Source organism: Theropithecus gelada, chromosome 3 (assembly GCF_003255815.1).
Source record: "Theropithecus gelada isolate Dixy chromosome 3, Tgel_1.0, whole genome shotgun sequence".
Taxonomy (NCBI): Eukaryota; Metazoa; Chordata; class Mammalia; order Primates; family Cercopithecidae; genus Theropithecus; species Theropithecus gelada.
Window position 1 is genome coordinate 176,281,792 of NC_037670.1, and position 14,141 is coordinate 176,295,932.

The 14,141-nt window shown below is 36.5% G+C and overlaps 1 protein-coding gene across 1 annotated transcript in view; it reads right to left on the reverse strand.

Annotated features, from left to right (window-relative positions):
- KMT2C (lysine methyltransferase 2C) overlaps positions 1–14,141 on the reverse strand; it is a 199,030-nt gene that overhangs the window by 102,983 nt on the left and 81,906 nt on the right. Inside the window, exons 13-14 of the mRNA XM_025378764.1 lie at positions 7,063–7,182; positions 4,233–4,349 (exon numbers count right to left, since the gene is read on the reverse strand). Coding sequence (XP_025234549.1) covers positions 4,233–4,349; positions 7,063–7,182 — 237 coding nt within the window. The remainder of the gene's footprint in view (positions 1–4,232; positions 4,350–7,062; positions 7,183–14,141) is intronic.

Sequence of the window (14,141 nt, forward strand, 5' to 3'; positions counted from 1 at the left end):
GCTTGAGCTCAGGAGTTCAAGACCAGCCTGGGCAACGTGGTGAAATCCCGTCTCTACCAAAAATACAAAAAATAGCCAAGCGTGGTGGCACACGCCTGTACTCTCAGCTACTCAGGAGGCTGAGGCAGGAGAATCACTTGAACCCGGGAGGCAGAGGTTACAGTGAGCCAAGATTACACCACTGCACTCCAGCCTGGGTGACAGAGCAAGACCCTATCTCCAAAAAAAAAAAGAGGAAGAGAGGAAAGAAGGACAGAAGGAAGGAAGTTAGGACAGAAGGAAGGGAGGGAGGCAGGGAGGGAGGGAGGCAAACTAAATAGAAGGACTACATCTCAGTATTTTTCAAAACAAATACATTTAAAAGCAGTATTTTTGGTTTTTTTGAGACAGTCTCGCTCTGTCCCCCAGGCTGGAGTGCAGTGGCGCGATCTCGGCTCACTGCAAGCTCCGCCTCCTGGGTTCACGCGCCTGCCACCACGCCCGGCTAATTTTTTTGTATTTTTAGTAGAAATGGGGTTTCACCATGTTAGCCAGGATGGTTTCGATCTCCTGACATGGTGATCCGCCCGCCTTGGCCTGCCAAAGTGCTGGGATTACAGGCATGAGCCACCGCGCTCGGTGTAAAAGCAGTTTTAATGGACAGTACTAATGCTTTATAAGAGCAATTTACAGTCATATGAACCCTAATAATGCCGATATTCATCACTACGGAATAAGTAAAACAATGGCAAATCCAAACATTAGAAAATTATGCAACATTTTAAAAGCAAGGAGGCAGAAATTTATATGGATTCTCATGAAAGAAATTATCAAAAGACACTGTTGAGTGAAAAAATAAATTCCAGAACAGTATGTGAGGTGTAGCACTTATAAAAACATGCAAAGTCATTATATGTAGTCTATGGGCACATGTAAAACGTTGAATCATAAGAAACTGCTGCTTTTCATCAGTTCAGAAATAATATTGGCAATTTCATACAGATCAACCTAATATATAAATATACCAAACTGGTAACAGGGAAATAAGAAGGACTGAGGAGTTAGTAATGGTAAATTCTGATCTACCTATAATGCTTTAATTTTGTAAATAGAAAAAATGTATTGATGTGTTATATGCATACCTCAAAATTAGTTTTCTAAGATTTTAGAGAATCATCCAAGATGATTCACAAAAGTAGAATCATCATGATCAGTAAGAAATTAAGTGACCACTAAAAGTAATCATTAATTCAGCCATAGGACTAATGATGCATTGAGAAGACTATTAAGATACATAATTGTGGAAATGGCTAAAATAGAGATAAAGTATCTATTTCTACCTCCCAACCACTAACAGAAATTTCAACACTTTATACACACTGAGCAGCTCAAAGAAATTGTAAAGATCCATTATTATTTTTAAAAGGAAATTTAACCAGTGAATGCTTTCACTGAAAATGGTAACAATATATTCCCAGTATAAACCAGAAACAAAGTCTGCAATAAAAAATTACAATGTCCCTAGATTCAAGTGGGAGGTGGAGAGTCATATTTAAATAATAAGTGCAGAAAAACCAAAATATTTTAAAATAATTGTCCATGCAAGAAAGAAAACAGTATCATCTAGCTTGAGGACCCACTGTTTTTATTTTATAATTTATTTCATGACCTTTAGACTGCTAGAAAAATAAATTACCTTGAGGGCAAAGTTAAACTTTGAGAAAATAAGTGTTATTGTTGCCTGCATAGATAATAGTGTGATTTATTCAGAAGGTGATAGATATTTCATTTTCTTAGACCACAGATATAAGTCAAGGAACAGAAAGCTCTGACCTAAACTTCACAAATGTTCCTTCCAAACAGGGACACAAAAGAGTAAACAAAAAAAGAAGATCAAATTAAACTCAAAGTGAGAAGATAGGAAAAAATAGATGAGGATATAAATCAATAAAACAGAACGGGGAAAGAAAATAGAGAAAAGTCCATGAAAACAAAGGCTGACTCAAGAAGATCAGTAAGATTGATATATCTCTAGCCAGACTGATCAGGAAAAAAATAAGACAAGATACAAATTATTAGTATTGAGGATAAGGAAGGTGAAATCACTACAGATTCTACAGGTATTAAAATAGTAAGAAATATTATGATCAACTCCATTCCATTTGTCAAGATAGACAAAATGAACAAATCTCTTGAAAGATGCAAATTTATGCAAGGGGAGACAGATAACCTAAATAGGTACCTATTAAGAAAGAAAATTTGTTGCTAAAAACTGTCCCATAGGCTGGGCGCGGTGGCTCATCCTGTAATCCCAGCACTTCGGGAGTCGGATCATCTGAGGCCAGGAGTTCGAGACCAGCCTGGCCAACATGGCGAAACCCCATCTCTACCAAAAACACAAAAATTAGCCGGGCATGTTGGTGCACACCTGTAATCCCAGCTACTCAGAAGGCTGAGGCAGGAGAATTGCTTGAACCTGGGAGGTGGAGGCTGCAGTGAGCGGAGATCACTCCACTGCACTCCAGCCTGAGCGCGGTGGCTCACGCCTGTAATCCCAACACTTTGGGAGGCCAAGGCAGGTGGATCACCTGAGATTGGAAGTTCGAGACCAGCCTGGCCAACATGGTGAAAAATTGTCTCTACTAAAAATACAAAAAAAAATTAGCCAGGCGTGGTGGTGGGCACCTGTAATCCCAGCTACTCAGGGGGCTGAGGCAGGGGAATCACTTGAACCTGGGAGGCGGCAGTTGCATGAGTCGAGATCACGCCATTGCAATCCAGCCTGGGCAACAAGAGCGAAATTCCATCTCAAAAGACAAAAAAAAAAAAAAGAAAACAAAACAAAAACCACCCCACAAAGAAAATTTCAGGCCAAGACAGTTTCACTAATAAATTCATGTATAATATAAGAAGAAATATTTCCACTACTACACAACTTTTCCAGAAAACTGAAGAGGAGAATATACTTCCTGATTCATTCTAAGAAGCTGGAGTTAAGCTGATACCAAAACCAGACGAAGACATTACAAGAATGTAAGACTACAGGCTGGGGCATGGTGACTCATGGCTGTAATCCCAGCACTTTGGGAAGCCAAGGTGGGAAAACTGCTTGAGCTCAGTAGTTCGAGACCAGCCTGGACAACATAGTGAGATGCTGTCTCTATTAAAAATTTTTAAAAAGTAGTTGGATGTATGTAGTAGGACACACACCTATGGTCCCAGCTACTTGGGAGACGGAGGTGGGAGGTCGAATCTGGAGTGAGCTATGATCATACCACCGCACTCCAGCCCAGGAATTAGAACAAGAACCTGTCTCAGAAAAAAAAAGAAGGAAAAAAAAAAAAAGTGCACAGGTCTACAACCGTGGTGCATCCACAGTTTTATTAATACTCAGCAAGAAAAGGGAGTACACTGTTAACAAACAGCAACAGCATAGATGAATCTCCAAATAATTGTGCTGAAATAAATCAGTCCAAAAAGCATACAATTCTGTATGATTCCACTTACATACAACTCTAGAAAATGCAAACTAATCTTGGGGACGAGGACGGATGGCAGGGGGAATGCAGAAAATTACAGAAGGGCATGAAGAAACTTTGGGAGATGAATATATTCACTATCATCATTGTGGTTTCGTTTTCAAGGGTGTATACATATATCAAAGCTTATGGAATTGTACATGTCAAATATAGCTTATATCAACTATACCTCAATAAGCCTTGTTTTAAAATTTTTCTTTTTGAAAAAAGGACAAGAATCTAAGCTTCCTTACTCCTTCTGGTTTAGTAGTAAACTTGGACAATTTCACTTGTACTTAAAATGACATTTCAGAATTTTAAAAATAGGATTTTAATAAAATAGTGAAGTTATTACACAAAATGTTTGCTAGTAGTTAGCAAATATATTTGTAATGCACATATAAATAAAGCCTCATAACATGATATAAGCAAATATCATCAATCTTAAAATTTTTTAAATAAAAGAGCAACTATATTACACATTGACTTTTTAGAGAGGGTTGGCATAGAAAGATAAGGAGTCAAAGAGGAAGGTAAGGAAAGAGAAAGGATGAGAAAGTAAATATACAAGAAAATGTAAAAGAGGCTCAAAAAAAAAAAGCAAAATAGAGACAGAATAAAATAAAATAAACATTTTGGCCTATTTATATGATTCTTAAGATCAAAACAACTTGCTGTGAGATTTTCATCAACTGACATTTAGATTAGAGAAAATATACATGAAGCAAGCCTCACCCCAGGCAATACAACAGCTCCGATTCCACTTTTCAGCTTTGACCTGCCTCGGCCACCTCGCCCCGACAGTCCTGCACCTCGAGGTCTCCGCTTTCCTGGAAATCCAGACCCACGGCCCTATGTAACAGATTAGGAAAAGTCAACATTCTGTGACAGCCGAAAAGAATTTTTAAATCCAAATGCCACTGAGATAAAACATTTTATCAAATGTTACACAAACACTTCTTTAGGTAAGTATTAAGAAACCTGGCTTATTATTTGTATCTTTAAAAGCATACTCCACAACTTAAAAATCTAAATATAAAATGTTTACAACCTTAGAATCATACCTTGGGCCTGTCACTGTGAACGCTTTCAGCAAGCCTTTGCATGATTTTTCTCTTTCCCACTCCTACATTCTCGGTGGCTACAACAACTATAGCCTAATCCAGATATTTCGAAGTGCAACAAATTATATTTAATATAGAGTACGTATAAGGAAGAACTCTCTCATTAACTGGTCTTGCAGTGATTACAGTAATAGCTAGTATCTATTGAGTACTTACTATGTACTAATCTAAGTATTTTTTACTCTCGACAATCCCATATAGCAGGTTTTATTATCCCCATTTTAGATGACTTTGCTGAGGAGTAAAAAGGTTAAGTAACTTGTCCAAAGTCACTTATCTAGCAAGTCTGGCTCCAGCGTCCCTGGGTTGGAACCATATTCTGTACTGCTACATCAGCATGAAAGTTCATTTTTGCTAGTGTGTAACAGTATTCTTCCTGTCATTAAAATTAAGTCAGTTTCCTTCACTATTCAACAGTTCTCTTATGAACTCAACATTTCTACCTCATTCACCATAGTACTTAGAGGAAAATTTATTATTATTACTTTTATTTTTGAGACAAGAACTTGTTCTGTCATTCAGGCTGGAGTGCAGTAGTGTGATCACAGCTCACTGCAGCCCAGAACTCTTGGACTCAAGTGATCCTCCTGCTTCTGCCTCCCAAAGTGCTGGGATTACAGGAGTAAGCCTAAGCGTCCAGCCAGGAAAAAATATTTGAGGATTATGGGAAAGCTGGCAAAAGGCTTTGTGAAAGCTTTGCTTTAAATAATCTGAATAATAAATACTTGAAATGGAAACAATTTATCTGACTTCTTACACAAAAAATAAACGTATGGGAAAATGTGTTAGTTAAATTCCCTGATAATTTAAGAACCAGAGTATGGTGCTCCCTGCTCCCCCACCCTTGTTTGTACTAATTAACTACTCCTTGAAAAAACCTGGCACCTACCTAAGTAGATGAATTATGTATATTTAAAATTATCCAGATGCTCAGGAAAATACTTTGATGTTTCCCTCCCAACAAGTTAAATAATATGTCATATCTTCAACTGATGTCCCTTATCATAGTTTGAAATGAACTTATTCCCTATTTAGCAGAATGATTTCCAAGTAAAACTTTATGGTGATACTGTAAGCATAAAATAGATACACATGAATAAAAGGAACGGGAGGAATGGTTTTTTTCCCTTTGGATGTAATAAATACAGCCAGCTTCCAGTTTCAAACTGCCACTCCTGTCTTCTCTTAACCTGCTCTCCTTGAGCTCCCTTGAGAGATGCATCAGCTTCTTTCAACAACAGATGTATGGGATCAGCTTAGTTTTTTGGGTTGTTTGTTTGTTTTTGAGATGGAGTCTCGCTTCTACGCCCAGGATGGAGTGCAATGGTGCGATCTTGGCTCACTGCAACCTCCGCCTCCTGGGTTCAAGCAATTCTCCTGCCTCAGCCTCCCTAGTAGCTAGGATTACAGGCACATGCCACCATGCCTGGCTAAATTTGTTTGTATTTTTAGTAGAGACGGGGTTTCACCATGTTGGCCAGGTTGGTCTCGAACTCCTGATCTCAAGTGATCCGCCCACCTCAGCCTCCCAAAGTGTTGGGATTACAGGCGTGAGCCATGGCGCCTGGCCAAGTTTGTTTTGTTTTTAAATTGGTATTAAAGATTTTTGAAAAATTAAGTCAGTGATTAAAAACCAATACTATAGTAATCTCTCAATTTATTTTCTCCAACATCAAATGCTGACCCAGAAAAACAAAAAGTGAAAACTGGTGGTCTATATTACAAAACTGTCAAATGACTCTTAAAATATTTATACCTCAATATCTTGGATGATATCGGGGGAGGTAAGGAAATTAAAAAAAAAAAGAATTGTTCTTCCAGTCATGAAAGAAAATAAAGTATAATCTAGAATTCCTTAAAATCCTTGATGAGTCTAAATTAAACAGCCATATTCCAGAATATTAAATATGGAAGATGAAGAAAAATTGTCACCTCTAGTCAATGAGGTATTTCAACTTTTGAGTTAATACTTTTCCAAATTAATTTTTTTTCTCTTCAAAATGCATCACACTACTTACTTCAAGGACTGACAGAGTCACCAACCAATGGCATGGGGGGAAAAGCCCTGTCACTTTAAGGTATTAACCACAGACAATGAAATCTGCCACAATTTTGGTATTTCTTCTCCATGAGAACATAATAAATTAATGGAGTTTTTCTTTTGCTTTTTTCTAAGCAACAAAGTTTTATGATATCGTGAATGAAAATGTCCGTAATTACCTTTTGGTCTACATGTCAAGGACTTCTCCCTCGTAAAAACAGTAGTAATCACAACAAAAGGAATTAACCATAAAAAGAGGTATTAAAAATGTATACTTGATTTTTAAATGCATATTATTTCTTTACATTAAAATTTTTAGATTTAAAAAGTGTCTTAACATCCAGTAGGGCAAAACAATCAGACAGAAATGATATATGAATGTAAATGCAATTTTATTTACCACTTTGATGCTCCAAATGGCACTGCCAGGAAGCTGCCTGGGTTTAAAAATTTCCCGACCTTCTGAAATGTCTGGGGACCAGGAAGGTGGGCTCACTGTATTATGGGTACTCCAAGCCCCCTAGGATATGGCAGTTGAGAAAATAGATGTGTAAAACTCAGCAACATAAAAGGTCAAAGCCAGCAACTAAGGAATTTTAGAACAGCAAAAACAAATGCAAACGTATGGAAATTTAGGACAAGTTGCTTCAAGGAAGGCAAAATAAGCTTATCACTAACAGTGACTTAAACATTTAAGTATAACTTAAATAACTTAAATGTTTGCTGCTACAATTTACATTAAATATTTAATTCTGGCTGAGACATCACTACAATGAAACATTAAAAATTAAGGTTTATATGACATCAACATTGACTCATGAACTGCAATTACCGCACCAAAAAGTAAATAAAGGTCAATCACACTTTAAGGATTAACACTAGAAGAAAGTACTGGGGGATTATTTTTCTTCTAACAACTATCATTCTACTTAAAAGGAGAAATGGATAACCATAAGGAATTCTATATTCTATAGCCATAAACGACCAAAACCAGTAGGCCAAAGAATGTGATGAGAAACATAAGCAATCGATAAATGCATAAACTTTAAACTGTGGAGAGTTGGTAACATTAAAATACAAATACCATTATTTGTGTTAGCATTTAATCACTCCTTCTTCAGTGACCATTAGTTGTGGGTTTGGGTTTCAGTTTTTACTTAGGGAAATGAATATTTGTGGAAATTACATCCAATGGACAAATATGAAGAAATGTTAAAGCAAATTGTCCTAAATTTGCAAATTAAAATGCCTAAAGTATCTGATAAATTATATAGAAAATAGTATCTTATTAAAAGCTATATAACTAAAACTAAAGCATTTTACTTCCAAATAACCATATTCAGCAACACCCTGAACTAATCTGATGAAGATGCTAAACAGCATACAAAAAAATGTTTACTCCACAAAGATAACATTTTAAAGAAAAACACAAGACAAATGTCAAACAATAAAATAATCTATTTTGAATTAGGTAAATCAATGGTGCATGCTATAATTTTACCAATTAAGTAACCAAAACTTAAGACAAAGTACATAGTACTTACCGGGTTTCTAGAATATTATCAAATTAACAAGTAGTATCTCATTAATCACATAAAAATACCACCAGGAATTAAAATAACCAGAAACAAGAATGTGACTACTCTTGGAGTAAGAGACAGGTAATGGAATAACAATATTTTAAGAAAAGCCATGCAAGCAATAGACTGGTTTCATTTTTAAGTCACAAACTCAATCCACAGACATTGAAGTCGGGCTATCCAACTCACTCTCTCCAGCAAAGACTTTATTTATTTTCCCTCCAGGATCACCCTTGGGTATTCTTTCTTACCCATCAAATCTCTAACCTAGCTCACGTAATCACTATGCTGATTTCACTAAGCAGCAACCACTGCAGGTCAATTACCTCACTTTCATAATCTCAAATCAACTTGAATCTGTACCTATGTCTTCTTCCCTACTATTAGTAGTCCAGGGTCTTAGGTAACCTCTGTATTGTCAAAAGCCATTTCTCTTTTCTCATTTTACTCATGCTCCTAACATGTGGCATACTATTCTGCTGGATTTGGCAGCAGCACACCTGTGGATGTTTCACTGACTTCCTCGCTAATCTTTCTTCATCTCCCGTCCATGTTCTTCCTGTATTTGACTTCCAAAGCCCTGGAGTTTCCCAGGGCTTGAGCCTAGACCCGAAATGGTATTATCTACAACGAGGGTGTCTTGGAAGTTGTTGCCTCTTAACATTCTTGTATCTAGTTTTAATCAGGTATCTCCAAATTAGCAGGATTTTCAACTTTCTTCTTAGCATTTCCATTTTCTCACACAAAACCTCTTAAATTTGCCATGTTTAAAAAATTTCTCCCTTAACCGGTTTCATCCCAGTCTTCCCCATCCTTATAAATGGCACCCAGTCCCTTGTCACTCTCCTCTGCTCCTTCAGTCCTCTCCCCCAACACTTCGACAATGCAGATCATCAGTAAATTCAAGACTTTTTATCTTCAAGTTTTGTCTCTGATCCTTCTACTTCTTGTCACTTCCACCGCCAGCAGCCCAGTTGTCGCCACCACCATCTCTCGCCTAACATGCTGCAAGAGTCTACTGCTGGTTATGCTGTTCCCAGCCTGCATCTACTCAAGCCTTTCCCCACAGCAGCCAGAGGAACTTTGCGCAAGTACAAATGTGATCAAGCAAGTCACTATTCTATTTCAAACCTTCAACTGCTTCTCAAAGCACTTAAAAGACAAACCTTTCCCAGTGCCTTTCTCCAACCTCATCTTGTGGCACTTGTCTTCCTGCTACTATGCTCCGGCTATTCTGGCTTCCTTGCTGTCCTTCAAACATGCCAAGCTCTTTATCAATCAGAGCCCAACTGACTCAGAACACTTTACTATACCATTCCAGCCCTTCAATAAATGTCTGCTGCTTTTTTGTTTGTTTGTTTTTGAGATGGAGTCTCACTCTGTCACCCAGGCTAAAGTGTGGTGGTGCGATCTCGGCTCACTGCAACCTCCACCTCCCGGGTTCAAGTGATTCTCCTGCCTCAGCCTCATGAGTAGCTGGGATTACAGGCGTGCACCACCATGCCCGGCTAATTTTTGTATTTTAGTAGAGACATCATGTTGGTCAGGCTGGTCTCAAACACCTGACCTTGGGATCCACCAGCCTTGGCATCCCAAAGTGCTGGGATTACAATCGTGAGCCACCACGGCCAGCCATGTCTGGCGTTTTCTAACCCTTCAGGTATGGCCTTAAATATTTTCTCATCAGGAGACCTTTCCTTAGTACTCCCAATGAACAATCATCTCTCTTACAACATTAGTACCCTCTCATTCCATCACCACCTGGGACATTTTATTGTTTGCAATTGTATTTAGTGGTAGGAAGTGGGGAGCAAGAGATATCTAAATTTAGTTCTCTCAATATTTCCGTTGGTTTTTCTCTGAGATTTGGCTTACATCTTAAATTCCTTTTAGTCGATAGTTTAATATTACATTGGCAGTAGACAGTTCTCAAAAATATGACACAGAAAGTCATACTCTAAGATAAAAATAATGTTGAATAATTTTATTTCAGAAATAGGAATTTTCTGGTAATTATGTATTATTCATCATAATTTAAAAGTTAGCTTTGATGCCAAAATTTTCTCTCATTTCAAAAAGACAGACTTTGTGTAATTTTATAGTTCTGAAGAAAAATTATCATTATACTTGATATTCTGACAAATTATCTAGTATATTCCTTAGACCTTAAAACTAAAATATAGCTATAATTACCAAAGTTTAAATTGTCCTTCAGATCTTAGCTTTGATCAAGAACTTACACCATTCAGAAAAGGTTAGCTGCCCCTATAATATATGGGCTCTCCGCCTACAATCCAGCACTTTCTATACTGTAATTGAAGATCATGCTCCTTTCTGTTCAGTGCTATGTTAAGCACTCTGTTCAGCACTTACTGAACTTTTTTTCTGCTCAGCATCTATTGTCTCTTTTTGCATCTGTGTATGAATTCATCAATAAACAATGAACTATGACATGAAATACACTAATGCCTCCATCAGTAATAACCTAGAATTTTGAATTTTTTCACTTATAAAAGTTACTAAAAATTACTAAAAAAAAATCTATATAATGCCCCCTTAATCTATCAACTGAACTAAAAGCAAAAGAGTTCCTAATGTAATCATTAACTTGTAAATAGAACCAACTTGCTATCAAATACTACAGAAACTAAAAAAATACTACCTGGCAGGGACTGAATTTGAACCCAGGAAAAATAATTTAACCCCAAAATCGTTTAATATTAGCATTAAATTTCTTTCTGCTTTGAGGCCAATTTCTCAGGTAAACTGTCCAAGCTAGTAGGTTATACAGGGACTGTGGGATGGGGAAATAAGAACAATAATGACAGGTGGAGGACAGGCTATTTAGAAGCCACTTTCTATTAAAAGTCATATTCTATTGCTGGTTGTTAAATATGATCAAAGTCACTCTTACAGCCCAAGAGTACTATCAGTTTTAAAAGCAGCCAGAGAAGGTCTGGTGTCTCACTGGCAAACTTTACACCTCCAAATCCTAAATCAATCCCGGCCCCACACTCTTCCAACATACTATGCAAAACCAAGGTTGCATATAAACAGTGAGTCTACTTTAGGAAAAGTGAAAGCAATGAAGAGACAGAGCAGAAAGGAAGATAACTAGTAAAAGAAACAAACAAGTTTACAGTTCGTCTTTTTGGTGAATATAATCACCTGTGTACATTGGAGCTACAGCAGCAAACACTTCACTATTAAGGGAATTCTTAAAAGAAGTCTCATACATAAAATTGAGTTCAACATCAAGTAGAAAAAGAAATTAGACCTAATCCTGTTTTGATAACAAAAGAAACAGTTTTATCCGCTTTAGCCTTCGATAATTTCAGAATACAAATTAGGTGGCGCTAGCAACAGTAATGTCTCCAAAAATACCACAACAAGCACAAGTAAACTAAAAGGAAAGTCTGGTACTTCTAACCTGCTGTATCGTTAGCTTGATGTTCCAAAGGGGTAGGTATGTTTTAGGTTTAAAACTATGGTTCTCTGGCTACTTTTAAAACTGAAAGTACTCTTCTTATAATATAAACTTGTTATAATTTGTCCAAGAGATATCAAAATACATTACCTATGTTTTCATTTATGAAATTTTCTTGAAATATTTACTGCAGGCCAGGCGTGGTGGCTCACACCTGTAATCCCAGCACTTTGGGAGGCCAAGGTGGGTGGATCACCTGAGGTCAGGAGTTCAAGACCAGCCTAACCAATATGGCAAAACCCCGTCTCTACTAAAAATATTTTAAAAATTAGCCATGTGTGTTGACGTGCACCTGTAGTCCCGGCTACTCGGGAGGCTGAGACAGGAGAACTGCTTGAGTCAGGCAGGCAGAGGGTGCAGTGAGTGAGGTCACGCCACAACTCCAGCCTGGGCAACAGAGCAAGACTCAATCTCAAAATAAAAAAAAAAAAAAAACTAAAAAAAATAAAGAAATATCTACTGCAAATAATACGTTTCATAAAATGCCTAATAGAATCTTTCAATACCAACATGAAAGCAATTAGAACATGAAGGTGTCTGAACTAGATCACAGTAGTGTGATTACATTTAAATATCTTTCTATAAGATGTGATGATACATACAGGGTAAATAATACAAGAAGACCTAAGATTATTATGATCTCAGAATTTCCTAATCAGAATAGGAATACAACCGTGCAATGAGAGAAATGGACTAAAGACAGAAATAAAAACAAATCATATGATTTAATATGATAAATTTAAAATTTCCACTTTATTTTCCACCATTTTAAAAGACCATTCCTTATAGTATTAAGTTTAATGCATTTTTAAAAATCAATAAAACAAGTAGCACATTTCCCTAGTTCAGGACTCCGCTTTCAGGGTTATAGTCAAAGATGATCCTAGAAGTGCATTTTAATTGGTCTAGGGTAGGACCATTAGACTGATGCTCTAAAATCTACCAAGCTGATTACAATATGTGGCAGTGTCAATAACCACTTTCTTAAACCCAAGTCGCAAAGTACATAAACCTACAAAAATGCTGAAAAATGGGCCAGGCGCTGTGGGGCTCACACCTGTAATCCCAGCACTCTGGGAGACCCAAGATGGCAGGATCGCTTGAGGCCAGGAGTTTGTAACCAGCCTAGTCTACACAGCAAGATCCCCATCTCTATTAAAAAATAAATATTTTTAAATGAAATACTAAATTTTATAAATATATAACTTCAATAAAAGATGTGAAAATACAACTAGGTCATTATGACAATTTGTATGAAACAACATCCAATTTGCTGTCTGTTACTTCTCCTACCTTATCATGTCTAATTTTTCCTCATCTTTGTGAAATCCTGCGTCTACAGTAGGCAAGAAAACAAAAAACAAAAGGAATCTTACTCTATTCACAGCCATCAGAAAAATGTGTTACTATTCCTGTAGTCAGTTAGGTTCTAAATCACACATTTGAGATATATTTGAAACATGTCATAAAGAAAATAAGCATTATATTTCTCACTAAATAGCACCTAAAACATTCCATATGAAAGGACAAATACAAAAAACTAAACTTTAATTACTAACCTCCTTAAAGGAAAATAATTCTATATGACTTGATGTTTGATAATGGATGTCCAATACCTGAGACATAAATTCCATTTTCTGGGTCCTAACATCTCACCTTCAGAAAATCCTCTATATTGGGTTACTTGGATTATATATTCAAAACTTAATATATTTGAAAATGTGCAGAATGATTTGTTGCTGCAACAAATGGTTTAGCAATTATCTACATTAAAACGTGTTCCATGAACAACAGAAAAAGAGTATTTCTACTTCAGTCCTTAAAGACTGTGAAAGCACAGCAACAGTCTTAGTTTGTCGATCTTGAATTCTTTTGGTATTTTAATTTCACCAGTAATTCTGGAACTGCTTTTTTCATATTTCTCAAAATGTTTTGTATTGCATTGTCCAATAGGGCAGCCACCATCATATGTGACCACTGAGCACTTCTAACGTAGCTAGTCAGAATTGATATGTTTTAAGTATAAAGCATCTTGTTCATTTTTATACTGATTAAATGCTGAAATATTGTTTTGAATATACCAGGTTAAATAAAATAGATTAAAATTTATTTCACCTGTTTTTGTTTTTTTAAGTGTAACTACTAGAAAATGTAAAATTACACACATGGTCTGCATTATATTTATATTAGATAGCACTGGCTTACCATTCTACTGGTTGGTTAGCTTGTACCTCCAGATAACATCTGATAATCCAATTACTAGCTATCACAAACTAGATCTTTCAGATGTTTCCTATTAAAATGTTCATTTAATTTTGAAGTGAATTCCTCGAAAAGCTCATATAATACTATTACAGAAAATCAACTTAACAATTTGCCCACCATGGAACATAACTTAAGGTAAATCTACAT